At 41.3% G+C, this 27,266-nt stretch overlaps 1 protein-coding gene across 1 annotated transcript in view; it reads right to left on the bottom strand.

Moving 5' to 3' along the window:
• The window catches only part of LOC118825406 (cadherin-11), a 169,046-nt gene that overhangs the window by 115,341 nt on the left and 26,439 nt on the right, over positions 1–27,266 (bottom strand). The window contains exons 2-4 of the mRNA XM_036595991.1: positions 11,491–11,785; positions 6,660–6,779; positions 565–732 (exon numbers count right to left, since the gene is read on the bottom strand). Coding sequence (XP_036451884.1) covers positions 565–732; positions 6,660–6,779; positions 11,491–11,785 — 583 coding nt within the window. The remainder of the gene's footprint in view (positions 1–564; positions 733–6,659; positions 6,780–11,490; positions 11,786–27,266) is intronic.

The raw sequence follows: 27,266 nt of genomic DNA, 5'->3' as shown, positions 1-27,266 counted from the left end.
ATTGAGTGAAATGCCAATTGTATGTTGTAACAGAACAATAAAATGAGAAAGTTTTGCTTGTATTTGTGATTGAGTATGTTGTTTGCTACTCACGAGTGCCTGAATGTGAATGCATGGTTAAGGACGTGCTGTTAGGAGGTAAGAACATGGCTAACAAAGGCAGAGCTAACTAGGCTATCTACTCTAGCTGATTTTAGCTAGGTCCAGAAACAACAACAACAAATTTATCTGACAAATATGCTGACACATCGTCCACTGAGGAGAAAATACCTCATGTAGAAGACAAGAAGTCCTCAGCAGCATCCAACATAACACTTGTTAGCTCTGTTAGCGCATTAGCTCATCTGAAGAGGCAGCCTCCATTACTCAACCAGCACGAAAACCAGGTGTTTTCCTGCAAGCTGCTATATTTTGTGCACCACTAGTGCTGTTGCCTTTACTGTAAGCCTACAGTTCTGTTATTTTTGTCTGTAAAGTCAGTTTTTTTTTCCTTTTCTTCATGGTTAACCGGCTAACTATTCATAAACTCTTATAGATACTTGAATATCTCTAATGTGAACTCACTCTGTGTGAAGTGTGGTGGGTTGTCATTGACGTCTGTCAGTTTCACAGTAACTGTGGTGGTTCCCGAAAGTCCTCCAAGATGGCCACCCATGTCTTTAGCCTGGAGCACCACGAGGTACTGATCCTGAGTTTCTCTGTCCAGGTCAGGCACAGCTGTGCGCAAAATTCCTGAGAGAGATAGAGAGAGAGAGAGAGAGAGAGAGAGATGATTCACTAGATAATCTCCTCATGGCCACCAGCTGCTTCTCAATATCAAATCTTCTTCATATTGTCAGAAAATTCCGTTTTTTTTTTTGACCACTGGCTCAAAGTAACCTCATCACAACTTACATTTTGCTGTGTACACTCATCGTCCACTATATTACAAAACATCAACCTTGTACCTCCACTCACTGACCACTTTATGAGCTCCACTTACCTTATAGGCCCACTATATAGATGAACAATTACAGTCTGTAGCCCATCTGTTGTCATCCACTCCCTACCCCATTCATCACTGCTCGCTTTCTGACCACAGGAGATTTTATTTGGGTGGAGGGGGTCATTCTCAACACAGTAATGACAGTAACTTGGTAGTATATGTGGTGTTGGTATGACTCTATCAAACACTGGTTTTCAGTGTTTTGAGACAAGTTAGAGTCACATTTCCATTCAGCTGGCTAAGTTCAAGCCAATAACTGAGGTGTTTTAAACATTCATGCTAAAAGGCTGTTTCCATCACCTTTCTGTGCAAGACAATAGGTTCTAAAAACACTTCTGAGAAACGTCCATCAATCAGGATGAGTGTTATGTTTTGTCTTTGATAAAAGTACTTTAAAAATTTAAATTATTAAACTGGTACATTAGCAAGGTTCTACGACAGGTAAAAATACTGAAATCCGTTTTGGTGCCAAATATAGCCAGTTCCACAAAAGGGTTTTCATCATTGAGTCTGTTTACATGCACTTAATAATCTGATAACTGCAGAAAATCAGATTTTGTCAGCAGTCCAATCAACACGTTTATATGCACTTGAGTAAAGAGATAATGGGAAAACTCTGGAGAGTCAGGCAGTAATCAGAGTTCTGCTTCGCAACCAGCCAATAAACTTAAAGAAGAAAACATGATGTAAACGTAATGTAAAAGTCAATCTTCACGCTGTGGCTTTTTTTAAAAAACATCGCGCCACTTTACCTGAAAATATGAACATACATGAAAAATATTTAAATCCTTATTTCATCAAGAATGTAGTTGGTTTCAGTGCCGCTCCAAAAGTCTTTTGCTGCGTCTCGTGGTGATGCCGCTTGCTTATTTCTGGTACAGCAGTCTGTTTTTGCACAAGTGCAAACTGAGAAATCCGAAAGAAATCAGAGTAAGAGTTTACATGCACTGAGAAATCTGATTACTGAGCTAAAATCCAGCTCTCTTTATCGGATTTCTTAAACAGATTTTTAGATCATTTGATCACATGACCATCTGAATAACCGGATAACTGCAGAAATCCGATTACCATCGGATTGAAGAACCGTTTAACCAGACCAGGACCTTTTTAAGCACTCAAATGACTCTTTAAGTGTTCACAGTTCTATATATTGCCATCAGCTTTCATAAAGAATGAACAAAACTTTACCATGTAGCTGAACGCTGTGGGCAGCCATTTTAGACGACAGAAGTTGTGCCAAATTCCGACCCCTCGCCCCTACTTGAGATGAACTTCCGACCCCTCACCCCTACTTCAGATGAACTTCAGACTGCAAAGCCACGTCCACGTGCTTTACAAAGTTTCTTGTAAAATTTATGGACATTTTCCATTATTACAGAAGGGTTTTCATAATTCGATTAACCATCGGGACACTTAAACTGTACAGAAAATACTGCAAATTTTACTCAGTAAATCACAGACAGCAGAGACAGAGGGGAATAAACACCGTAGCCTTAAAGCCCCATTATTAAAGCCCTGTTTTCGTAGACGGGGCTCAGAGAAAATTTTTCTCCAGTCATCAGGTTACTTGTCCATCGCTGACAAATATCTGATGACATCACTCTATCGCCCAGACCTACTGTCAACTGCATTTAGCTACAGCAGTGGTCACCAATCCTCCTCCTGGAGATTTACTTTCCTGTAGAGCTTAGTTCTAAGCTGCATCTAATATGCTGCCTCCCTACCACACACACTTAGTTAACAGTATTGCATCTGATCCAGCCAATCAGTGACTTGTGAAGACGTCAATTAGCTAAAGCTGGTGTGGCTCACTGTGGTTGACCAGGGTTGGTGACCACTACTCTACATAGTGATGTGTTGTTAATTTTTATAGCTCATTGTAAGTCATATTGTGTCCTACACCACATTCATAAGTCTGTGTGAAGTTAATGAAGGCCTAGATGTGGTTTGAGGGGGTTGTGAGAAATTTTGGGGATATATTCATGGAAAAGATTTGGGTGACTATTGACTTATTTGTTAGCAATGTTAGCCTCAAAGCTCCTTGTCTTGGCATCTTGACTATATCGGTTGTAAGTGGAAAAGGGATTTTTACCATTATTTTAAGGGTGTAAAGATGGTAATGTGAGCCATCATATGACTACTCTATCTATATTTGTTAGGAAAGCTCATTAACATCACAATTTATCCATTTTCTTTTGAGCTGCAAAACAGTTTCTATGCAAATTTTGGTGATTTTATTCAATGTCTGAGCCTTTTTATTCAATATTCCAAAATACTCATTAAAATATGTGGACAAAAACCTAGCTACTGATACCACTGGCCAAAAATTTCCACCCAAAAGAGGCTCTGTGGTCAAAACCTGAGGATGGCTGACACAAATCATCTATCAACAGATGGGCTACGGTCTACTGTACACCAGCAAGATGGAGCTACAATGATGTGGCTGGCAAGTGTACAAAATATCCATAAATTATCTTTAGGCAGGTTTAATAATAATGAGTATATGGAGGAGGACCTTTCTGAACACCACGGCTCAGAATGCTAATTTGCGCTAATGAGTGAAAGAGAATACCACGCTATGCATGCAGGACAGAATTAGGTTAATATGCTTGATTAGCATTCAAACCCCTTCAAGAAAAAAAAGCCCTCTCGTTCATATCAGCATGGGGTTCACAAATGTCAACAAAATTAATTAGGTTTCATTAGGCGGCCAAATGGAATCAAAACACAAAAGGAAGTCCATTATCCACGTAGACAGAAGCACAATGCGCCAACTGTTACACAAACATGCCGCGCGCACAATGGCGCACGGAGCCATGCTAATACGCGCTCTCATAAAACACGCCACCCCTCTGCCTCGCTCTTTCATTCTCTCTCTATCTCTCTACTCCCTCTCATTCTCTATCTTCTTAAGCACCCCCCCACTCCCCGAGCACTCTCATACAAAAAAACACACACGTACACACATGCACTCGCCTACACACACACCCACACGAACATAAACACAGCTAGCGCTAGCCCCTGCACGCACGGGTGTGTAAAATCACTCCTGCTCACACGGCTGCCAGCCAATCACCCGGCAAAGCACAGAGGAACAGAAGTGATTTTTTCAAAAATGGCCTGTCCCCCCCTCCGATAGAAACTCCCCCCCCCCAGTCTGCTTAAAAGCCTCGTCTTTGTAAAATGCCAATCACCGCTACATGCTAGAGGTCGGATTACTTTTAACAGATGGCTGGGTGAAAAATCTAATTTGCACAAATTTCTCTTCATCCCAAAACGTCCACTGTGTCCCAGGTTTACTTCTTTAGTTTTGCACTGGAGCTGTGAGGCTAATACAGTTAGCAAGTGACATATTTATGTTCCCAGGGCTCTGTATTCCCGAGGTTTCAGGTTCCCAGGGCTCTATGTTCCCAAGTTCATGGTTAGCAACATGGGGTCATTCACAGTCATACAAGGAACAACAAGGAGCTGTTTTTGTCAATAGAAACACTTGTCCTCACCTCCTTAGCTAGGCTAGCCTCTATGAGCTAATTAACTTGTAATTCAATTGAGCAAACTTTGTAATTCAAACCATTTTTTAAGAAGTCAGACTGCAGAATACATAAACTATTTTGACGCATTGCTTTGTCTGGTTTAAGTGTGGTTGACTACCCTTCTTTACTTGCTATTGCTAACTGGGTTACTAGCAAGTTAGCAGAACAAAGTCAAACTTGAGATGCTATAATGGGGAATGGTGAGGGCAACTTCTATCACCTGTTAGCTACATTAGGCTTGTAGCTCCAGTGAACTACATTTGTGGTATGAGGAAAATTATAAATAATTGATTTTATTTTTATTTTTTTGGCCAGACTATCAGTTTAGACACTCTTGCTTCTAAATAGACTATTAGACGATTATTGTTGTTACTGATAAATGCAGTGCTAACTGGTTGTCGCTGGGTGTTTTCCCCCTGCACTTTTAAAAAACTGACTTAATCAAGAACTTCCAGATCTAGTTCTAGTTCATTTGCTTCCTGCTCCAGAGATAGATCAATCTATTATAAAAACAAGGGTAACAACTTTTGGTCTTTCTGACCAGTTTATGTGTATAACCCTACTAGAAAAAACAGCATACCGCTGCTGTCGGAACAAAACCTTGTATCTCCATTTTTCTCATTTTTTAGTTTTTGACATAAAACTTCTTTACATTCTGTGTAAATTTCATGAAGAATGCGCCGAAAGAAATGGCCCAAAATGACCTGGAAAAAAGTCTGTGCATTGACTTACGTTAAAAGTAAAGTAGGTTTTTTCCTTCTCCTGTAAAGTTATAATTTTGGAGATACGAGGTTTTGTTCCGACAACAGTGATTTGTTATGTTTAGGAGGCTGGAATGCTGGTCAACCAGAATTAACTAGCATAAACTAGCTTAGCTTGTTCAGTAGGAAAGTTTCGCCAAATTTGCTTTATTATACAATATGCTTTTTACACAAATGTCTACAATCACGCAGACTCATGTGTAGAATCAAGCCACGCTCATATTTTCTCTCTGACAAATGTAAAAATGTGAGCAAATGCTCTGTGGGGGCTAGCATAAATGCTAAAAACAGAGGCATTAGCTTGCTAACTAGCTTAAGTCACTCTAGCCAAGTAACTATGAAGGGATATTTCTAAAACAGCTCAACACAGTTTCCCAGACAGCAAGCATATATCGGTCCGCTGACTGTTGGCCACTGCTTGGCCACCCTCGGACCACCCAGTTTAGCGCCTTGCATATAAGGTCTAACTAGTTTTTGGTTTCCTCAAAGAGATCTTCATTGCTCTCAGCCTTTTATTTTGAAAAATAAACTAAGACAAATATTACAAACAACTGAAAGAAAAAAATAATGACTAGGCCTAATATAAAATGATTTAGCTGAGAATGTTATTTCTGACATTGTGCTAGATTAAAATCATTTACTAAACTAATTTACAAAGGAAAACTAAAGAAATAAATGAGGGAAAAATCAGTAAATTGGACTGTGAGTGGAAAACAAGTGATGAAAAGTGGCATTTTGTCTAATAGTCTGCTTAAGCACCGGTGGGCCACCAGGAAAATGCTGAGCAAAAACGTCAGTGAATGGGCCAGCGGTGGTCCGCTAGCCTCTCGCTATCAGGGAAACAAGCATAAACTAGCTTAGATCAGCAAGAAATTTATGCTCAGTAGGGAAGTTTTGTTCAGTTTGCTTTATTACGCAATAGGTTTTCTACACAAATGTCTACAATTACACAGATTCACATGTCTAATCAAACAAAACACTTGCTTTGTGGGGGCTAGCATAAATGCTAATAACAGAGGCATTAGCTTGCTAACTAGCTTAAGTGATCTTAGCTAAGTGACTATGAAGTGATATTTCTGAGCACTCGACACAGTTTGGTGCACTTTTTGGTTATATAATAGTGCTTAGTGACCTTATCTTCACCTGGAATGGTAAAGAATTTGCTAAACTGTTGTTGGCTTTAGCTACGTTAGCAAAGAGGGTGGGGTCCTGTTGGTACCAGTCTTGAGCAGGTAATGAAAAAACATGAAAGTGTAGCCTTGGCCAATTGAAAAAAGCACAGTTCCAGTTTTCTGGTGCTTTATACAGGGGAGACCATCCAGAGGTCAGTGGATGGAAGGAGGTTGTTGAAGACACTAGGGAAAAAGCAAAGAGGCTGACCTGTTTGTGGGTCAACAGAGAAATGTGGTTGGCCTTGGACCAGCGTGTAGACCAGCCGAGCGCTGTTTCCATAGGTGGGGTCATCCGCGTCAGTCGCCGTCACCTGGACAATGGACGTGCCTAAGAGAGAGAGAGAGAGAGAGAGAGAGGCTGGATCAATATAGAAGAGCACACAGCCTGAACACTAAAGGGCAACCTTCCTCAACTGACAGACCTTCACGCAGACTGACACCTTTACTTTCTCTCTCTCTCTCTCTTCATTTTTGCATCTCTCTCCACCGCTCCCTCGCTGCAGTGTGACAAATACTTTATTCACTTTCTCCCTTTTCCCCTGCTGCTTACCTTCCTTCTCTCTGCGCTCGCTCTGTCTCACTTCATTTCTCTTCATCTCCGTCTCCAATTCCCTTTTGCCCCCTCTCTCAATCTCTCCGTCTGCTAGTGCCCCCCCTCAGCCGCCATCTCCAATCCCCTGCCCCCCCCTTGAATCCCACGTGTCCTGTTTCCATCCTCCATCCCTGACAAATATAGACTTTTTTTTCCCTCCCCCACCAAAATGAATCAAAGACTGTCATCCGTCATTTGAAGGATGGAAATTGTTTTTTTTTTTTCGGTGGGGGGGGATAAAGAAAAAAAGCATATACAGTGGAGAAAGGACTACGTTTCCCATGGGGCACTGGCTGACAGGCTAAGAGGGAAGAGGGGATTTGTGGGAGCAGCTGTTGCTGTTTTCTGACATCAAAGGCCCGACGGTGTCACCGTGAGAGAGCACGAGGCTGGGGTGGGGGGCTGCGCTGATTACTGATCTATCACAGGTAGTTAAGAAGCGGCGGAAGGCAAATGGAGGACTGCGGGAGAAAAGGAGCGAAAGACGGAGCGGCGGGCTCCACTCGCGGATTCTCGAAAATCAGACAGGCAGATCAAAAAGAGCCGTGTGACTGCGAGGGTTGATGCAACGAGTGCCAGGCGCCCCGAAATTCAGCCTAAAAGGAGCCGAAACACAAGTCGCTATTGCTAGCGCTAACGGTAATTCTGATTGCGCGAAATGTTGTAGCTGAAAAGCCAAGACTCGTTTTGCATTTCCGCAAAACTGCATTCAAAGGCTAAGAGTTGTGTGCTGTTCCGCTCAGAACGTCGTTGATGCTGTGAAATTTGCTGTCGATTTGTCAAAATTAATTAAACACATTTCATGCTGGAGTGGCGCAGACGAGACTGACGGTTTAGGCATCCAAGCGTTACAAAAAAAGAAAGGAAATAAAAAGCAATGTGACTCGGGAGATAAATATTTCCTTTCCAGGCAATGTTGTTATTGACAGAAGGAAGACCATTAAGTTTTCAACTCTGGAAATTACAGAGTGCTCTTGTTCTGGGCTTTTTACACAACAGCACTCCCGATGACTCCTGAACATCAACACAGCGACCTTGTCAGTGCTCTTGCTCAACGGTGGGCCTCTATAAATCTGGGCTTTCCGTATGAGGCGATCTTTGATCAAGACCCAAGGCTGAGGGAATATTTCACGGTCAGCCAGCCGACACAGTGACACAGGGACGTGTGGTGAGGAGCGTGGGTACTAGGGGTGTTCAAATGCAACTACCTGAATGTGGTGATGCAACTGCACTGATTTTGTAGCATAATTAATAAAGCATGCGATCATTCGTTGGCTGCTTCAGACCCAAACCGACATCCTACTGGAAGCCCCCGGTTCATATTTTTGGTATACAAGAATAGAAAAGAATCAAAACATTCATTTTGATCAGGAAAATCTAAAAAAAAAAAAGGTTTATACTAAGATAAACCCAATCAATCTATGTGCAGTGGTTGAAAGTGGTTTTGGTTCACCTCTATCATTTGTTTGTTACAGTCATCTAATTATGTTGCCTTGAAAAAGCCTACTCTTCTTTGTTTTCTTCTTCAATGGTCAAAAACTTTGCAATGCAGGTTTCAAGCTAGAACCACAAACTCTGCAGGATTATAGCGTATATACACGATTAGGTTGCTTATGCTTTTTTAACTTATGCTCATTCCAACACAATTTTTTTTCCATAGGAATGAATGGAAGAATGCTCAATATCCTGAAATTCCACCTACATCAAATGTTTATATTTCTACCCTTTATTCCACCACAGTCCAAAACATTTGGCTACTCCTCTTATGCGACCATCATGCATATATGCTATCAACACCTTAGCAACCATCTGAGATGACAAAGCAATGGCCTTGCAGCTCCTTAGAAACTACCTGGGATGGCAAAGCGGTGGCCTAGCAACACCTTAGAAACCACCTGGGATACCATAGCAATGGCCTAGCAAGACCTTAGAAACCACCTGGGATGGCAAAGCAATGCCCTAGCAACACTTCAGCACCCACCATGTATAGAGTAGCAATGGCCTTGCAACATCTTAGAAACCACCTTGGATACCATAGCAATGGCCAAGTAACATCTTAGAAACCACCTGGGATGGGATAGCAATGGCCTAGCAACACCTTAGCAATCACCTGGGATGGGATAGCAATTGCCTAGCAACACCTTAGAAACCATCTGGAATACCATAGCAATGGCCAAGCAACACCTTAGCAAACACCTAACAAGTACAAAGCACCACCCTAACAACCAGCCTAAATACCATAGCAATAACAGCAACACCATAGCAACTAGCTGAAATTACTATGTAACCCAAATGATCAAAAACAATTAACAATGTTCTGCAAGTGCTTTAACTCTGTAGCATTATTAGCGTACTTTGTGAAGCCAAGTTGGTTGACTAATTTTCCCTTTCAAGTTTTTATAAATACACTGGGTCCAACTGCACAACAGCAATCTAAAAACTATAATGTAACCCCCAGCTGGTGGATGACAACAGTGAGTCTAATGCTACCATTGCCTCTTGGCTACAAGAGCAAAATGGGAGGCTAATTGATGCTGATGCCTCAGCCAGTAGTGAACTCTCAAAAAATCTCTTTATTTTGGGAATCTTTTTCATCAAAGTCTATTGTCAGCGACTTCCAGCACTGCCATTCATCATCTGGCTAGAATTAACTTAAATTCAGAACCAGCAAAGTTGTGAAGAGTTAGTTAGCTGACACCAAGTAAGATAAATCCACTAAATGATGTTCACAAAACTTTTAGTCCATTAAACCTATATGAGTACAGTCAGCTAGAATATAACGTGTCAACTTGAGATGAGTTTGGACTTGAGCTTGCATCGTGTCCTCGCATGCTCCAAAGATTCCAGCAGCTTTTAGCTATAAAACTAACCGTAGAGGTCTGGTAATGTAATTTGTAAGAGATTTTACACTTCATACGGGGCAAAGTAGCTGTGAAATTACCCCAGATGACCCTGGATAGCCTAGTTCGAAACGTCACCGCCCAGACTTTCATATCAGTGTAAATATTAAAATAAACTGGCCCAAACCCACAATCAATAACTAAATGCCAGTTTGAAAGTTCAGACCATGCCTTCAACATGTGGTGGTAGTATGAGGGAAGACTGACTGAGGGTGGGGGGGGGACTCTGAGAACTTAGGCTGGAGATCTGGGCAGCTTCTGCCTGTAGCTAGAAGGCCAGACCCTCCCCATCATAGCTGTAGTAGGACTGATGTAGGATTGAGGAACAGGGAGGAGATGGGAGTGGCGGTGGGGATTGTGAATACTTCGTCACGGGAACGGAAGGTGAGGATGTGAATTCATAAGGCGTTAGATTGGAAGAAGGAGGGGTTTCAGCCATATTCCTCCAGCAAAACTTCAGTTATAACTACATTTAATGCCACATAGAATAGCATTAGTAACGTGGGCTTACTGAACTTATCAAATGCTACCAAACAAGACTTATTACCATGGGAGACTGCTAAGTGCTGAAGCATGTAAAAATCTTCTGTTGCACCGCTCACTAAAGAGTTCCAAACTGCCTGTGTAAGCAACATCATCACAAGAACTGTGCAACAGGAGCTTCACGAAAGGGGTTTCCATAGCCAAGCAGCTGCACACAAGCCTAAGATCACAATGCACAACGCAAAGCATCGGCTGGAGTGGTGTGAAGTGGCAGAGTGGTTCTGGAGTGATGTATCATGCTTGGGTTTGGCAGAAGAATGACTGGAGAATGTTACCTACCGAAATGCATAGTGCCAATAGAAAGTTTGGTCGAGGAGGGATAATGGTAAGGGGCATAGGCCCCTTAGTTCTAGTGATGGGTAATGTTAAAGCTACAGCATACAAACACATTGTAGACACTTATATGCTTCCAATTTTGTGGTGACCATTTGGAGAAAGCCTTTTCCTGCTCCAGCATGATTGCCCCTGTGTAAAAAGCAAGCTCCATAAAGACAGAGTTTGGTGTGGAGCCCTGATCTTAAACCGACTGAACACATTTGGGATGAATTGGAACGTCGACTACGAGTCAGGACTTCTCATCAAACATGCCAGAGTGCCTGACTTCACAAAAGTTCTTTTGACCTGACGGGCACAAATTCCCACAGATGAACTCCAAAATCTTGTGGAAAGCCTTCCCAGAAGAGTGGAGGCTGTTGTTGCCACATAGAGGGCGAGAACTCCTTATTAATGCTCATGGTTTTGGAATAGGATATCCAACAAGCTCATATAGGTGTGACGGTCAGGTGTCCACATAATTTTGGCCATGTAGTGTATTTTGTATGGAACAGCAATACATGAATTAAGTAGCCACGCACATTTCTGTAATTTATACCAAGATTTCTTATACTGTGTGACATTGAAACAGAATTCTGAATCATATCAAAATCACTAAATACAATTAAACTGAACTGATGAAATTTGAGGATCATCACAAGGTCAGAGATCTACACCCCTGGGGACAGTACCTATGTTGGCCATCTCGGGGACGGTGGCGCTGTAGGGCCCATCCTCAAACACAGGTGGGTTGTCGTTGATGTCCTGCACCCTGATGATGAACTGGGAAGAGGGCTCCAAGGCACGCTCCGTCTGGCTGTCTGTTGCCGTGGCAATCAGACGGTACTCATCCTTCTCCTCCCTGTCCAAAGGCTTGGTCACATGGATGTTGCCCGTCTTCTCGTCAATCACGAACACAGATCCCGCCCCTTCGCCCCGGAGCACGTACCTCGTGCGTCCATCACCTCTGTCCATGTCAGTGTGCAGCTGAGAGGGAAGGGAAAGCGCAAGAGAGAGAGAGAGAGAGAGAAAGAGAGACAGAAAGAGAAAACAGAGCAATAGGATAAGAGACTGAGGGATTAGAAGACAGTGACGGCTAAAGAGATGGGGGTGAAAAGAACCAATATCAAAGATTATACAGTGTGCGGAGGCCGGAGTTTGAAAGCCAAGGAAAAAGCTATAAAGCACTAATCCAACCTCCGGCTCACAAAGAGACAAATCAAAGTCGGCCATTTGGATCAATCATCGGATAAAGACCAACAAACTGAGGAGGGTGGAAAAATAAACACGAGGGGAACAAAACATGAAACTGGAGATAAAAACCGACGGATGGGGGCTTAACAACTGATTCGAGGCCCTTAAAGTAAATGGGCTCTAACCACCACACAGACAAGCACAGTGGCGTTCCTGTTCAGGTTGTCGATTGCAGGTGCTGCTATGTTCATTGGATGAGTGCTAGTTTGAGGTAATGTTTACACAGTCAGACCAAATTCAGTTTGATTGGACTTGAATGATTTTTTGAAGTCTAAACAGCGGAAAATCACATGGAATTCAGTTGGATCAATGCTGTGCAAAAGTCAGAGATGATCTTTCATTGTGAAAATGGCCTTTAAATACAAGTTATTCATATTTCAGCCTAAAAAAATAGAATATATATATATATATATATATATATATATATATACATATATATACCGATCGGGCATAACATTATGACCACCTCCTTGTTTCTGTGCTCATTGTCCATTTTATCAGCTCCACTTTCTATATAGGTGCACTTTGTAGTTCTACAATTACAGACTGTAGTCCATCTATTTCTCTGCATTCTTTGTTAGCCCCCTTTTACCCTGTTCTTCAGTGGTCAGGACCCCCATGGAACCTCACAGAGCAGGTACTATTTGGGTGGTGGATCATTCTCAGCACTGCAGTAACACTGATGTGGTGGTGGTGTGTTAGTGTGTGTTGTGCAGGTATGAATGGATCTGACACAGCAGTGCTGCTGAAGTTCAAATCAAAAAGAAGCTGCTGGCATTCCCAGAACAATGGACTGACCACCCCAGAGTCCAGGCCTCTCTCACTGAATGTGTGTGGGATTACTAGGATTGCGAGAAGAGGAAAATGCAATCAACTTCTAAGACTGAACTTTGGAGGTGTGGAAAATATTCCTGCAGATTTCATCAAAAAACTGAAAGCAAGTCTCCTGGAAAAAATGGAAGCTGGATACATTAAATACTGAAAAATGTGATATTATACTTAGTTCCTGAAGTTTCTATGTAATTTCCTGTTGAATATACATTTTCTGCTTTTCTTCTGACACCGAAAAATGAATGACTTGTACTTAATGGCCGTTTTGATTGGAAAATAAATGAAAAAGTGGACTCTGACTTTTGACCAGTACTGTACCACAAGCCAGTACTTTGCCTCTATGTCTATATCAGGACCATAGCAAACAATAAAGATATAGCGATCCATCGATCTGGTCGCTTTGCATGGACAGTCAGTGCTAAAGATCAGATTTGAGGAACAACTGGAAACCGTCTGCAGTGTGAACAGAGGGAGTGTTCAAGCGAAGCTTTGTAATAGCAGCGAGCCCACCCAGCACATCGGCATTCATTCTCATTACTGTTCATACGTGGCCTGAATACGGCTGCCTAGAAAAAGACCCCCATAATAACGCGACTCCCCGCAGAAGTGTGACATTGCAAGTTTGGAAGAAAAATGGGAGCGGGGAGACGGCGGCGTTTCGCGGGTATCCAAGTGTGGAAACAGCTAAGCACATTTCCCTCAATGGAACCAGAATGGATATTTTTTTTCAAATCAAAATATTCATTGCTTTCCCAGATTGAGCTTTTTGAGGCAAAAAACACACAGCCCAGGAGATGTATGCCCCTCAATGCATTCCGTGCCATAGAGTGGGTAATAGTGAGAGGAAAAACTTGTGTATGTGGAAATGCCTTCTCGATTGCTCCTTCTGTTTTTTAACAGTGACATTACTGTATTTCTTCGGAGGAAATCCTTCTTCATCCTTCTCCTATAGACTGTGAAAATATTACTAGTGATCACAAATGTATGTATCACAAATGAATGTCTCCTCCATTGTGTCACAAGGAAAGTGGGAATATATAAGAAATAACAAAGGAAAACTAAATGATCAGGAACGAAACATAAACACTGAGACCTAAACAGTAGGATAGACATAAACCTAACAAAAAAAAACAGAAATGAAAACAGGGAAAAGAGTGAAAGGTCCAACAGCACACACAAGGCAACACCAAACAATGCAGAAAAGGGGAATATACAGTCAGAGTTGGCCAGAATACTTGGCTGAATACTGAATACACAACCTTAAATGTATTCAGTAATGCATTCCATTACAATACATAAAAAGTAATGCATTCAGAATACATTTAGAATACATATAGATAAAACACATACGAGAAACTCCGCCACCCTCGCTGGCACTGGTTGGCAGTTTTCTACATATAATTCTTCTGTTAATATTTTTATTTAAAAAATCACTTATTTAAACAAAGTTGCAGAATTCTCAACATTATTATGCCTCTCATCACCTGCTTCAGTCCACCTGCTCCCATAATCCCACTGCTGCTCCATAATCCCACTGCAGTCTCATGAATTAAGCAAACATATCACAATGACAAAAATCTTGCAAACTTGACTATAAAGTGGGCGGCTGTGATTTTCAGTGAATAACATGCCAGGAAATGGCAAGTCCAGCACAACAATAATGCTAAGCTTACAACTTGTAAACATGCCCACTACTGAGGAGACCATCCCAATAGTTCCATCTCTTAAAAGATCTTAGTAACACTGAGATTAATAACAGAACATCTTTCTGATTTATCAGTCTACTCAGGCTTTAGCAGACCTCAGTAACGCTGAGATTAATAACTGATCATCACATTGATTTATCAGTCTGCTCAGGCTTTAGCAGAGCTCAGTAACACTGAGATTAATAACTGATCACATTGATTTATCAGTCTACTCAGGCTTTAGCAGAGCTCAGTAACACTGAGATTAATAACTGATCATCACATTGATTTATCAGTCTACTCAGGCTTTAGCAGAGCTCAGTAACACTGAGATTAATAACTGATCATTACATTGATTTATCAGTCTACTAAGGCTTTAGCAGAGCTCAGTGACACTGAGATTAACAACTAATCATGTTTGTAAAGAAACCACTTTTTGAGCTCTTTTTTTAATGTATGTTTTTAATTGCTAAAGAGTAATTTTAATTTAAAAGAGTTAATAAAAAGTATTGATGGTGTTTATTTTGAATATGGTATATTTTTTTAATTTAGTGCGTAACTAGTCTAGAAGTATCTCCAAAACATTGAAAAGGTAACCATTTTCTGAATAATGCCTTAAGTGAACTCAAGATACTTGAATACATATTCCCAATACTTGGGAAATGTCAGCAATCACCCTTTACGTATTTATTTCAGTATTTCAGCATCATGAGTAAAGTATAAAAGTGGAAAACATATACTTAACAGAAAAGTACACGCTATCTAAGCCACTTATCCTCCTGGGGTGTGCTAAAGCCTATCCGAACACTCACTGGAAGGCAGGAAACACCCTGGACAGGTCAACAGACCATCACAGGGCAGACATATACATTCACACCAAGGGGCAATTTAGCATCTCTAATTCGCCTGATAGGTCTTTCGACTATGGGAGGAAAACCACACAGACACAGAAAGGACCCTGGTTGCCCGGCTGGGGAATCAAACCCAGGCCCTTCTTGTTGTGAACTAACAGCACTGCCCACTGTGCCAAATCAAACTTTTTTCAATGCAGTTATTGAAATACAAAGACATCTACCTCCTATTTGAAATGTTGAAATTGTGCGTTAGTCTAAACTTTTTTGGATGATTCTAGTACATCATTCATATATTAACAGTGCACTAGAACCCACTTTATTTTCCAGTGTGAACACACAACTTGCACTAGAACACTATGGAAGTGATAGGTTTGAGCAACAGGGCCAAAGCGTGGCAATATGCCAGAAATAAGAGAAAACAAGAGATTCTACACTTTCAATAAATATGACATTTGTGTTGTTGAAAGCTTTTTTTAATGAAGTTATTCATGTCTGTAGTTGCTTTTATGGAAACAACATCATTTACAGTTTTGCTGTTTGTGTTTGTCATTCAGTGACACTGAAACAAATGGAAAAAAGTCAGAAGTGCAGATTCAAACCTGTTAACACAGAACGTAATTCAATCTAAAAGTAATTTATTATGAAATATGTAATCACGTAATTGCATTTAAAGAGAATAGCAAAAACAACAGTAATAACTCCCAGGGTTAATAAACGATCTTAAAGCATTGCACGGAACCAGGTAGTGACAGCTAATTCAACATGGCCGCCAGCCCAGAGAGTGGACTGAGCATTGTTGCTGCGGATACTCCTGTGCAGTTTTCACTACGTAAAGCTTCAGAGATCCTGCCATCAGCCATTAGCTCTGGGCTCGCGCTCACGGTCAGTCAAGGCTGCCAGAAGCAAGTGGTTCCAGGCCTGGGGTTTTTAACGAAGGACCTTAATGACCAGCCTTAACGACGAGACTTAACGAGGCCCTTAATGAAGCTGCTGCAATCATTAAGGCCAGCGTCGCCAGGATGATGATGAACGGAGAGGAGAATGTGCTCGGCGGAGAGGGGAGGAGTGAGGAGCGTGGGGTTTGTCCCAGGGTTTGACCTGGGCAACACAATGTCCAGCAATCGCTTGCTGCTGGCAGCTTTGATCAGCCGTCCAGTAAATGTGTCTGATTGAGTTATTGTACTACTGACAGCAGTGCAAGGCTCTCTCTCTCTCACACACTCTGTCTGTGCCACTCTGTCTCTCTCACTCACACAGAATTGTATTCCTGCCATTGTGGGGTATTTCCATTACTTTATGTATGTAAAAACTGCTGTGATAGACTTAAACCAACCAAAAAAAGCATCTCTTAAGGCTCAAAGTAGCATTTAGCTGGCAAAAGTGCATTCATTTCAGTGGAATTTGCAACAATGAGCTGTTTTAAGTTGTAGAATTATGTAGAAAATATAGTTCGCATGTGAAACTTCACATCAGGTTCAACTTTGGCGAACAGTGGCACGGAAATTTGTATCCTTGACTCAGGCTGCATTTAGACAGCAGAGCGTATTCCACCTAAAATGGCATTATATCCTACAGCAGAATGTGGATTCCACTTGTTTTGCCACAGAATGTGGATTTTTCAACTTTAGCAAAAAAGCTCGCTCCTTATGTGTCACTTTTCAGGAGGTAACCTATCAGAAAAGGGGGTGGGTCAAACTGAACAAGAGAGTGATTGCGGGGCTGAATAGTAGGACAGTTTTGCTCAAATTTGCAATTTATATATATATATATGTATGTATGTATATATATATATATGTATGTATGTATGTATGTATATACATATATATGTTTAGTGGCATCTCCAAAGGCTCTGCATAGTCATGCAACGTGGCTCTTGGAGCGTGCCATACTCCCGGTTAAAAAAGGCTGCTTTGCTAGCTTGCTAATGTTTACATGAGCTGACTAGAACCTTAAACCAGGTGAATGTGCAAGTGCTAAAAAGTGTCTGTATGTTCTCCTCTGCACTGTGCTGGCGCAACATGGCTGCTGCTTTACATCGTTTTTAAATTTGCTTTGTATTGTTTGTGGGCATGTTTTGATGTCTTCCTGCTGCCTGAGGAGTTTGCCATCATGCCCACTGAGATAGTGTCCAAGAGCGATTTTCCAACTGTGGCTCAGAGGCTTCTTGGGCTGGCTGTTTGGGTGACGCCACATCACAGCTATGATGCAGCCTGGACCGGTGGCTTGAGAGACGCTGTATCGCAGCTACGAGTCTCTCTGGACTGGGGGCCTGATTGCCGTGACATCTCAGCCTGGGCTGGTTGTGCTTGGATGCACTGGTTGTGCTCTCCGGCCAGCTGCCTAAGTGACGCTTCATCACAACTACGTTGCTGTCTGGGCCAGCCGGTGATGCTACGCTGCAGCTATGAGACTGCCTGGACTGGTGGTGTTCAGCTGCAGGAAAACGCTACCCCTTCGTGGATAAGGACATTTTTTGGCCTTCAATGCTTCCTGGGCTGTCTTCCTGTGTGATGCACTGTAGTTGCGGTGTCAGACTTCCCCCGTGGCTAAGGACTCTCTTCGGGCTAACAAAGAGACTCTATACCACGGTCAGTGAAATCCTCCCCAGTAGCTGTGGGAACAGTGGAGTGTGTGTGTGTGTTCTGTGTTATGTATTGTTGGTTATGTATTCTGATACTTTCTGATTGTAAAGCATCCTTGAGCGTAGGAAAGGTGCTATATAAATAAAAGTGATGATGATGATGATGAAGTGCTAGTTTCTTTAGTCTAACCATCTAGTGTAATGTGAAATGTGGAGTCGAGCTTCTGGCTTATAAAGATTCAATACGTTCCTTCTGCGCTTTGCAAAACTTGTCACAGGCAGATTCCTTGTGTCTCAAAAGCAGATTTTTTTTGTGGAATATGCTCCGCAGTCTGAATGCAGCCTAATGCTATGTTCATGAAACTGAGAGCTCTGAATTTTTCAACTCGGGATGTCATACTTCCCACCTAAAAGCGTTTGTGCAACTTCAGCTCTTTGAGGTCGGGAAAATTGGAAGCACTTAATAAACTAATGCTTGTCTGTCTACTACGTGCACATGAAAAGCTCGTAAAAAGTGTTTAATAAAGCGAAAGATTTCTTTCATCAATGCATCCTTTATTTTAAAAGCAGTTAATGTACTGCCAAAAAATAGCATGAAAGTGTGCAGTCATGGCCGTAAGTTGCAGGGCCTTGGGAGTTTCTTAAGAAGTCGCAGCTTTTGCTAGTGATAAAAGTATGTTGTGATTTGAGATTAATTATTTCGCACTCATAGCTTCCTTGCTTGTGTTTTTAAGTGGAAGAGGAGACATTTTCTTATAATTTGAATTTAATGAAAAGTTATCAGGGATGCACCAATATGGGAAATGTTGGCTGACACCGATATCTGATATTTTTCATGTTTAGTTGATTTTCTAAGACAGGTTTAGTTGATTTTCTAAGTTAAAATAAATTAATACATCCATACAGAGAAAACACTTCTGCACATTTTAATGCACAATTACTGTTTATGTGCTGAATTTAATATACTGCAAATAATAAAACATAAAATGTAGCCTGTGCAATAATTATAATGTGTAATGTAAAATCAGCAGAAAATTGAAATGCACTAAAATTTGCAATATTCAAATATGTTCTCTGTAGAGGACGTGTTCATATAGAAAATCAGCAAAACATGGAATTTGACTAGAAATGTAGACATTGGGACTACACCCACCTGTACTAGCATACAAAACTGATTTGTGTAGGCTTACAAAAGCAGTCAAATGACTAAAAAGCAGATATTTTGGTGTGGTAGCTCAGGGTTGCCGTTCTGCTCTTTTGCGTATATTAACTACTTCGTGAATTATAGATTTTAAATAGTGGTGAAATGTTAACATCTGTCCAAAGCAATTCATTTTTAAAGCAAATATCTGCCGATACTGATCTTAGCCTAAAAGTTATTGTTGTGCACAAACTCTTGTTTTGAGGAAAGAAAAAACATTCTTTACACTGTCAATTCTTGACAATGAAACAAATGGACAAATGCTGAAAGTTCACACTTGAACCTTCTCTATAGAATGTAAATTTAACATAAACGTAAATTCATTGTGCAACTCACTTTAAAATTAAATATATAAATAATGAAATAATTTGTCATTTATTTTACTTATTTTTATAACTTTATTATATATTATATATATTTTATCTTTTTGTTCTTACCCTACTCTGTACTTTTATTTACGTACTTTTATGACTTTTATGATTTATTACATATCTACTTGATCATTTTAATTGGTTGTCCTGATTTACCTGATTTGTTCTTGGTCATATTTTATTCTCTTTGCTGTTTTTTTACTATCACAAATGTACATTTACTCTTTTCAATCCCTTCTTCTTTGTGTAGTGCCTGGCTACACTGCAAATGAGAGTCACTATCAATGTACGTCAAGTTTAAATAAAGGTTGATTGATTTCTACACCTTGTTTTTTTTTAAATTAATTTTATTAAGTAAAATTATCTCACTATATTAGAACATAAGAAATAAGCTTGAAACAAGCTAGTATAATGAGATATTTTGACTAATATGACTAAAAAGGATCTGAAAATAAGTTAAATAATCTTAAAATAAATAAACAACAAACTCAAAATGAAAAATATTATATATATCGACTGTCTACTTAAGATAATTTCACAATTTTTTGCAGTGTGTCATATATTTACACTAATACTGGATCACATTTGAATAGTATTACAATACAGTCTTCGTGGGGACCTTTCAAATGTCCCCACAATGTCAAAATGTGTGTTTTCAATCATACTGGGGACATTCAGTCCCCACAAAGAGCTAAATGCACACTCTCTCATGTACATACACACTCGCTCATGCACATGACTACACACCTAATCCTGTCTCAGACACCCAGGCAGGCAGATGCTTGATCACATTACAGTAATAACGATCAACCATAAACGCAAACCTTAATACCATCATAGACTCAAGCTGTATTCGATAGCAAAACATAATGAGGCAGACACCAGCACTGCTTTATCACTGCTGCAATTACATCTAGTACAACTAATGTCACCCAAACGAGCTGACACCCAAATATAATATTCTTCAATGGGGCCATAGCTTCTGAAAGGCGAATAAAGCCGTCGGAATTATGCCATGTGGGAAAAAAAAGAAAGAGGCCGTATCAAAGGGGCCTTCCATTTATTCGGTGACACTCCATAGACCATAAAATCCATCCAAATTAGGTGTGTGGTTTAGCGCCAGGCCTACTTAGTGCCAAGGACAGCTGCCGGGGAAACGCTTCTGCGTGCGTAAAGCCTGGTCTGCCGGCCCCTAAATCACTTAAATTACTTATATTATCGTAAGGTAATATGCTTATATACTCAGTTTCACATTTCGCAATAACCATAAATCATTAAGTTGTGGGGGGGGGGAATATACTGTGTCAACCTCTAAATCACTTAAATAACTTATGTGCGTATACTCAATTTCACATTTCTGCTGCATAATAAATCATAAAACATCGAGAGCCCCCCCCCTCCAAAAAACGTATTTTGCATCCGTGCATTAGCCTAATGAATGTGTTTGCCTGCGCAGATATATTTTTTTCGAGTGCTGACTATCTGGGGAAAAGCACGGATGAAGAAAATAACACTTTTGGCCTCGTGTGAAATGGGTTTTGACTGTGCTGAACACAGCGGTTCAGCAGCCCACATACCAGCACCACAGACACCCACCCACCAACACACACACAACGTGCTTGTTCAATGTGCTTGTTCAATAATGATAATAATAATACGTCCCATATAATGTATACGTATATACATATACATATACATGTATATATATATATAAAATATGTGTATGTGTAATAATATATTACAAGTGGATCAGACACAGCAGTGTTGCTGGAATTTTTAAACACCTTAGTATCACGCTGGACTAGTCCATTAACCAAAAATATCTAGCCAACAGCGTCCTGTCCTGTGGGCAGCGTTCTGTGAAGGACTAGAGGATGACCAACGCAAACTGTGCTGCAACAGATGAGCTACAATCTTTAACTTCACAAGAAGGACCAACAAGGTAGGAGTGTCTAATAGAGTGGACAGTGAGTGGACACAGTGTTTAAAAACTCCAGCATTACTATTGTGTATGATCCACTCGTACCAGCACAACACACACTAACACGCCACCACCACATCAGTGTTTCTATATATGTATATATGTGTATGTATGTCTATCGCTGGCTGTGACAGAGAGAAGTATATATATATATACATATATACAAAGAGTTTTAGTCCATAGGCGGAGGCTTATTTCAACCACACCCCTGCATTTTAGAGCAGGAAGTGAGACTGCATCCCTCCCCCCTCACGGCCACATGGTGATCCCATTGTTTTGAAGTAAATGTGTCCCAAAGTCTGAAAATCAATATGGAAGGATTATCTTTACTAAAAACACATATTTGCTGAAATTAAGTCAACTTGAAATGAAAATATTATGATTTTATGTGTCTACAACTGTTCAAAGCTGTGTTTGCTAGTTATGTACTGGCTAGGTACAACAAAGGCCCTGCATGCAGTATGCAGAATGTATAGCTAAAGACTTGTTTAATGAAAGAATGTCAAAACATTTAAAAAATATAAAAAATTTGGAGCATTTCCATTGGTTTATTTGTTGTGGTGTTTTAACCCCTTAAAATCTCAGGCTTATTACATACTAATGCTTATTAATCAGTAACTACAGGGACTTCAATGCAAACTGGCTGAGCTATTCTTAGGTGTGTAATGAAACTCTAGGCCCACCAGTGGGCCCTGGCCAAATACTCGAACAAATTGGGATCTTATTTTTGTTTCTGACACTGTAGGTCTCCGGTTTTCCACACATACACACACTACAGACATACAAATGCTTTGAATGCCGATGTGTTATGAGTTTCAATCCCCTTCCATTCACAGACACACACCACGAGGGAATCCTATCAAAGGTTTTAGGGCTGATGGGGGAGAATCCTCTGCTCCTTCACACCCTGGAAAACAGGATGAGGCTCACGCATGATGCAGCACAGTCCCCAGATAAGCTGAAACACACACTCCTGCTGTTCTGACCTCTGGGCTCCCAGACACCCTCGCTGAACCCAATACTGTGTCCGCACGCCAGGGAACGCCAAACAATTTAACACCCGCTCCAAACAATTCAGCTTTGAAGCCAACACTTGGCAAAGGCCAAGGAGTTCACAGCATTGTGCAGCAGATAAAGATGACTTGCCTGTATTACATTATCAAAGAATGGAATAAAATTCGTGACATGAAAGATAAACGTTGTTGTAATATTCCTAAAAGGCCCGTATTCTAGATTTTTCATTCTTTTTGTGTGTTTACTTTTATGCACCAAAAAACAAGATTATTTTTACATGACCAATTTCTGTACTGTTTTTGAATTTAAACTTGTGGTTCTTATTACTGTGCCTTTAAAAATTATATTAATATCTCAGTGCTGATTGGCTGACCACTCCACAAGTGCTCTGTATTTAGAAAGCAGCTGAAATGGACTGTAAAGGTAAAGCAGTCTGGGCTGAAATGGACAGTAAACATAAGGCAGTCTGGGCTGAAATGTAGAGTAAATGTAAAGCAGTCTGGGCTGAAATGACTGTAGATGTAAAGCGGTCTGGGCTGAAAAGTACAGTTAGTGTAAAGCAGTCTGGGCTGAAATGTAGAGTAAATGTAAAGCAGTCTGGGCTGAAATGACTGTAGATGTAAAGCGGTCTGGGCTGAAATGTACAGTTAGTGTAAAGCAGTCTGGGCTGAAATGTAGAGTAAATGTAAAGCAGTCTGGGCTGAAATGTACAGTTAGTGTAAAGCAGTCTGGGCTGAAATGGACTGTAGATGTAAAGCGGTCTGGGCTGAAATGACTGTAGATGTAAAGCGGTCTGGGCTGAAATGTACAGTTAGTGTAAAGCAGTCTGGGCTGAAATGTAGAGTAAATGTAAAGCAGTCTGAGCTGAAATGGACTGTAAATGTAAAGCAGTCTGGGCTGAAATGGACTATAGATGTAAAGCGGTCTGGGCTGAAATGGATTGTAGATGTAAAGCGGTCTAAACTGAAATGTACAGTAAATGTAAAGCAGTCTGGGCTGAAATGGACTATAGATGTAAAGCGGTCTGGGCTGAAATGGATTGTAGATGTAAAGCGGTCTGGGCTGAAATGGATTGTAGATGTAAAGTGGTCTGGGCTGAAATGTACAGTTAGTGTAAAGCAGTCTGGGCTGAAATGTACTGTAAATGTAAAGCAGTCTGGGCTGAAATCGACTATAAATGTAAAGCGGTCTGGGCTGAAATGGACTGTAGATGTAAAGCGGTCTGGGCTGAAATGTAGAGTAAATGTAAAGCAGTCTGGGCTGAAATGGACTGTAGATGTAAAGCGGTCTGGGCTGAAATGTAGAGTAAATGTAAAGCAGTCTGGGCTGAAATGTAGAGTAAATGTAAAGCAGTCTGGGCTGAAATGGACTGTAGATGTAAAGCGGTCTGGGCTGAAATGTAGAGTAAATGTAAAGCAGTCTGGGCTGAAATGGACTGTAGATGTAAAGCGGTCTGGGCTGAAATGTAGAGTAAATGTAAAGCAGTCTGGGCTGAAATGTACAGTTAGCGTAAAGCAGTTTGGGCTGAAATGACTGTAGATGTAAAGCGGTCTGGGCTGAAATGTAGAGTAAATGTAAAGCAGTCTGGGCTGAAATGGACTATAGATGTAAAGCGGTCTGGGCTGAAATGGACTATAGATGTAAAGCGGTCTGGGCTGAAATGGATTGTAGATGTAAAGCGGTCTGGGCTGAAATATACAGTAAATGTAAAGCAGTCTGGGCTGAAATGAATTGTAGATGTAAAGCAGTCTGGGCTGCAATTGACTGTAAATGTAAAGCAGTCTGGCCTGAAATGTACAGTTAGTGTAAAGCAGTCTGGGCTGAAATGGACTGTAAACGTAAAGCAGTCTGGGCTGAAATATAGAGTCAATGTAAAGCTGTCTGGGCTGAAATGGACTGTAGATGTAAAGTAGTCTGGGCTGAAATTGACTGAAAATGTAAAGCAGTCTAGGTTGAAATATACAGTTAGTGTAAAGCAGTCTGGGCTGAAATGTACAGTTAGCGTAAAGCAGTCTGGGCTGAAATGTACAGTAAATGCAAAGCAGTCTGGGCTGAAATGTCTGTTAATCCCGACTGAAATCCTCAGACACTGGAACCATATTAATAGTGTTTCTCCAAAATACCACGACCTCTGTTTGGGTCTTTAGGCTTCATGTTTCCTCTGACTTTCCATGATAGGAGCCATTTAAAACACTACTCCAAATCAGTAAGTACATGCACTGCATGGCACAACAAGACAGTTGTACCTCCCCATGCCAGACTCCCTTGTTGGCCTGATGGCAGGTCCCTTCGTTGTGCCTCACTGCCAAAACGAGGTGACCTAGCTTGGCTGCCTCCCCACTCCCTGCCTCTGGCAGATGTCTAAAAGCAGACCCATTTCCCTCCCAGCTGACCTCCCATCTGTCTGGCCTCGGCCTTGCACCACTGACCGGAGGTCTGCTGTGGGTGGGTCTGCACCTGCAGCCCCCAAAGCCTGTGCTAAGCTCGGTAAGACTGTGGCTTTACGATGGGGTTCTAAAGGAGCCTTTATCTCCCCCACTGACACGTAATTAACATCAGCCCAGCCAGCTCGACTGCATTATTAAAACGTGTTTACTCCAGCTGAGGCTGGTAGCAGACACACCGCTTCTTCTGAAGACTCTGCAGAGCTGGGGCTGAATTTAAACCCTGCTCACTGAGCCTGGGCTGTGGGAAACCTAGCCTCAAATATCCAAGTGATACAACATCACCTAGTTACAAAGAACCACTGCTGAAAAATCTGCCCTCCTTGAGGGACATCAGTCGCTTTCACTCCAGCGAATCGCAGCCACATAGGGTGCAATCAAAAAACAAGGGGGATTCAAAGTGAGGTCTGTGTGCATTCGGTAAATGGTTCCTGGTTGGTACAACATTACCACAGCATGGGTCATATGGCCCATGCCTGATAGAAGATGTTTTTGTTTGTTTCATTTTCACCCAATCTTCCCCCCAGTTTGGTCATGGCTGAATCCCACCCGTTAGGTTTCGCCCATCACATGTTGCTACCAAGCTGGGAGGGTAAAGGCTTCTTCTGAAACACTGGAAGTGCCACCACATCTTTTTAAACTGCCAATAAGACACTGGGACAGCTCAACAAGCTTGGAGGAGAATCTAGCTGCCAATTCTGCCATTAACAGATGTGAGAAGTTTGCAAAAGCCCAAAACCCAAACTGACCAGGCCCGACTACTACCAGTTTGGAACCCAAACCTGACCCATACAGACATACTTGTACAGTGATTTGCTCTGTCAGTAAACACTTAAGTTGATTAGCAAAATATGCTGTGCTGGGAGGAACTAGTATCTCACACATTGGTTGTAAACTAATTTCATTATTTATTATCAGTATATTTTTATGGGATTCCTGATCGTATCTAGCAGAGAACAGAATCCACCTTGCTCAGATCAGCTGCTGCACTAAAGTTCCTCACGCTACTGCTGCTACTTTTAGAAATGCTTAACACATTTTGGGTGAGTTTAATAAGCAAGAAGATCTTCTGGGACCTTTTCACCAACCTAATACATTCCTCTCATCATCCATGATGTTATTGTGACTGTACTGAACTTCATCACTGGGTTCATTCAGGCTATGTTTACACAGCAGGTAAAAGTGGCCCAAATCTGATCTTTTTCCTCATATGTGACACAGATGTGTCATCTGTGCAGCAGTGTGAACAGCAAAAAACACCCTGAATCTGACATTTCCAATTCTGATTTGACTCTTTCATATGTGGTACTGAAATCTGATACGTATCCAATTTGCGGCAATGCGACTCGGTCTGAACAGCCAGATCGGAATTCATGCGACTTTTACGTCAATCCCACTCGACAATCGTCATCATTTTGCCCTGCTGAGATGTTTCTGTACACAAAATTAGAAGACACTTATCCCAACCGCTCAGTGTTCGAAGAGGTTTCAAAAGAAATGGCCGAACGTAGCCGCAGGAGAGTGAGGCTGCATCATTAGAAGAGTTAAAAATCTGAAAGCAAAGTTTATAGAATCCAAGGACACAAACCAAAGAAGTGACTGTGGCGGAATAAAATGCCTTTTTTAATAAGAGCTCAAACACATTCTAGGTGATGATCCCAGCTGTCAGCCATCGGAACTTCATGATCGCTCCTGTGATGCTGGCGAAGATGAAACTGAAACCTTTGGGAGCAACTGGCGTTCATTCATAGTCAGGACTGTTTACCTCTGGATGAGCGCACTACATGAAGCAATATGAAGCATTGTCCTTTTGCGCATGCGGGTCAGTTTGGGAGCTGATCTGTTCAGACTGATGTCGTTTACAGGTCACATTTAAAAAAAAAATGTGAATGGCCGAAAAAAAAAATTGCGAATCTACTACATAAAATGCCCTCACCTGAGAACAAACTCAAGCCCAAACCAACATTGTACATGAAAAATCAGCCCCAAACTGGACTGAATATCCAGCCCAAATCCTGATAATGGGTCAGGTAGGAAACCTCTAACAAAACAGATGCCTACATTTGGCTAGCATCACGGTGAGTGCTGAGGGTAGGAGGGCCATCCTACTCACCCAGAGACAACTAGACCTGTAGGCCAAAAGCATACTCCACGCAAATGACAATGCCTGGCTAATGCATTGCAAAAACATGGTCCTTCTGTACAGATTCATTATGAATTCTTATGTTACTGTGATGGTTAAAACACTCTGT

This window comes from Colossoma macropomum, unplaced genomic scaffold (genome assembly GCF_904425465.1).
Source record: "Colossoma macropomum unplaced genomic scaffold, Colossoma_macropomum, whole genome shotgun sequence".
Taxonomy (NCBI): domain Eukaryota; kingdom Metazoa; phylum Chordata; class Actinopteri; order Characiformes; family Serrasalmidae; genus Colossoma; species Colossoma macropomum.
This window is presented reverse-complemented; position numbering and strand designations above follow the sequence as displayed.